Below are 2682 nucleotides of genomic sequence, written 5' to 3'. Positions count from 1 at the left end.
TACGTGCTGGACCCGGCCTTCCGCACGTCGCTACCTCTCTTCACAAAATTTGGACCTCGCATGCTCTTCACCGACGACATTTGTCTGCACAAGACTATCCCAAGTGACCACTTTCCGCTGCATATTGCTATTGCCGAAGGCGACGGCCACGCTTCTGCCGGCTCATATGCTGGGCCAGGAGCTCTGCCACTTCTGGGCGGCCGTCCTTTTCAGACTTAGCTCGGTGGTAAGCCGTCTTGCCGTCCTTTGAAAACGGTGTCATCTTGTCCTGGACGAGCAATTTTGCGATTTCTACCTGAGTTACGGCGAAGGCATCGGCTCCCGCCGCGAGAAGCACCTTGACGATGGGCAGCCAATTGCACTGTGCAGCAAAGTACAGCGGGGTGCGCTTATTCTAAACCATGGATACATGGTAAGTTCAGATCCCTAGCTGCGGGGTACACTCACATCGGCTGTATGGGTGGTCATGTTGATGTCGGCGCCGGCAGCAAGCAACATAAAAACAATGGCTAAGCGGTTGAAAATCACCGCTTCGTGCAGAAGCGAGCGGCATTTCTGTATGCATCGATAAGCCAAGCTTGATCAAAGTGAGAAGCTTACTGATTCGGCTCCAAAGGCATTTGGGTCGACACCGTTAAGCAAGCCCTGCTGCACCGTGTCCTTCTGTCCCTTGCGAGCTGCGTCGCGGACCAGTCTCTACACATGCATGCGTGAATATTCAAGCGTTCGAGCATGCAGCGGTTTGGTTGTACTTCTTCCGCGGTCAGAGCCATGTCTAGTCGTGGCGAATTCGACAATGAGCTCCTGACGAAGACGAGCAGATGAGCAGCAACGTTTCAGTTTCGATCGCCCGACGTTGGCGGTTCCAGATGTCACACAGCAATGTTGGATTTGAACATGTTTTATTTTGATCCCAATTTCTACATTCGAAAATAAAATTATGGATAAAAAGACACGCTATGCACGCTATCCGTATTGATAGATATATTCACATATTTTATTATTCGGTACATTGAAAACGATTTAAATATGTTCATAGAAATATGAAAAGAACGACCTGACAACACGCGGCAATATGTGTGTGATCGTGATGTTGCTTTGGCAACCACGGTCGCAAGCTGTGACGACTTCAGGGCTGGTGACCGATTGGTCGAATTGTGCAAATCACAGCGCGTCCCATTGGACAGCTACGCTACCTAGCAGATCAACGCATGGCTTGCCAGCAAATTGTGGCGACTGCGGCCTAAAATGAGGTGAGCGAGCCAGCAGCCAACTGCGCGACGTCGTTCCAACCACTACAACCCGCCAACGGTTGGCCCACGTCTTTCGCGCTTTCGAAGACGACGTCTGGTCGCAAGACAGGCACGCAGTTGAATCCTTTGACCAAGAGCAAGACCAAGCCTTTGACGCAAGTGCAGAAGCACACGAAGCTCACACAACGCGATTAGTTCCAGGTCGATGTGGCGAGGGTCATTGACAACAAGTGGACATTATATGATCAAGGTCGATATCGCCTCACCTCGACCCGACCACCCGCGCAAGTGTAGCACGGGCGCGGACCTCGTCTCGAATCCTCAAGGTGGCTCCGACGACAAGGTACCCCGGTCTCGGCTCGCTTTTTGCCAACTGCACGCGCCAGTTTGACGCCGCGGCGTGCTTCGACGAGCTCTTCCACTTCACGATCTGGACGGACGAGCACAGGTATTATACCATGTGTTCGAGGTGAGTCTCTGCACCGAGCCAGCTGATTGGGTGCACGCGAACGAGGCCGTGTGGACAGCAACATGCAACTGCAGAATTCTCCGCATCACAGAGCACCACGCGCCAAAGCTCGAGGACGACCACGTGTTGACCCTCATGCGCCAAACGCTACAGCTACAGTGTATTCGTGGGCCGATGCTACCTATAGCGTTTCACACGCATGTAGTGTCCTCGACATCGTTGCTCCAGAGCACGCGAAGATGCTTCTCCGCCACATTGATGAGTGCCAGCGCAAATGCTACCTCGAGCTCGACAGGACCTTGTCACTGCCCGGGTTTTTACGGCCCTCGATCGAAGCAGCAGCCGCGCAATGATCAAGCCAATATCGGTTTGCAGCAGTGTACTAAGGGCGACACGAAGCTTGGACACCGGACGTGCGCCACGGACAGCAAGCGGCGCGCCTCCTCAAGACTCGTACTTTTGCGAGGAGAGGGTTTGATGCGGGGTGGGTGAGTGCGTACTTTATTTGCCTTGCACTTGACGTGGATAGCTGCGGTGACATCGATGGGGCACTCGTCGCACACGTGTGGGGTTGAAGCCTCATTGCTGGATCTCACGGCCAGGGTAAAGATCCTGCGACCCACTACGGCAGACGAGGCTGGCCGGCGCATGTTGCCGCTTGCCCATCCCCGACGCCTGCGATTCCAAGCACGTATGCTACCGTACATTGGCAGTCGCTCGCGCTCGGCGCTGATGCATGCCCTTGATCAAGACGCGCTCGCTCTGGTTGTTGAAACTCTACGCTGCGTTCCGTCCAACGCCGAGCTATGAGCGCGTGTCGACGTCCATCGAGTTGTCGCGTGCCCATGGCAGCATATAGAATTACTAGGAATATTACGTCTATAGAGTCGCTTAGTCGACGTCGTCGATGGGCGTCGCCTCGGCGGCCGCCGTCTTGCGCTGGCGAAGACCATCCGTCGA

The 2682-nt window shown here is 54.5% G+C and overlaps 1 protein-coding gene across 1 annotated transcript; it reads left to right on the top strand.

Annotated features, from left to right (window-relative positions):
- Positions 1 to 1494: 1494 nt before the first annotated feature.
- Positions 1495 to 2075, top strand: SDRG_14454 (hypothetical protein; the record flags this gene model as incomplete). Its single annotated transcript, XM_008620583.1, has 4 exons — positions 1495 to 1596; positions 1640 to 1701; positions 1797 to 1880; positions 1928 to 2075. The coding sequence occupies 4 exons, from the start codon at positions 1495 to 1497 to the stop codon at positions 2073 to 2075; spliced, it is 396 nt and encodes a 131-aa protein (XP_008618805.1).
- Positions 2076 to 2682: the final 607 nt, after the last annotated feature.

This window comes from Saprolegnia diclina (genome assembly GCF_000281045.1).
Source record: "Saprolegnia diclina VS20 unplaced genomic scaffold supercont1.72, whole genome shotgun sequence".
Classification (NCBI taxonomy): domain Eukaryota; phylum Oomycota; class Saprolegniomycetes; order Saprolegniales; family Saprolegniaceae; genus Saprolegnia; species Saprolegnia diclina.
The sequence above is the reverse complement of the archived record's forward strand: the minus strand, read 5'-3'. Positions and strand labels throughout refer to the sequence as shown.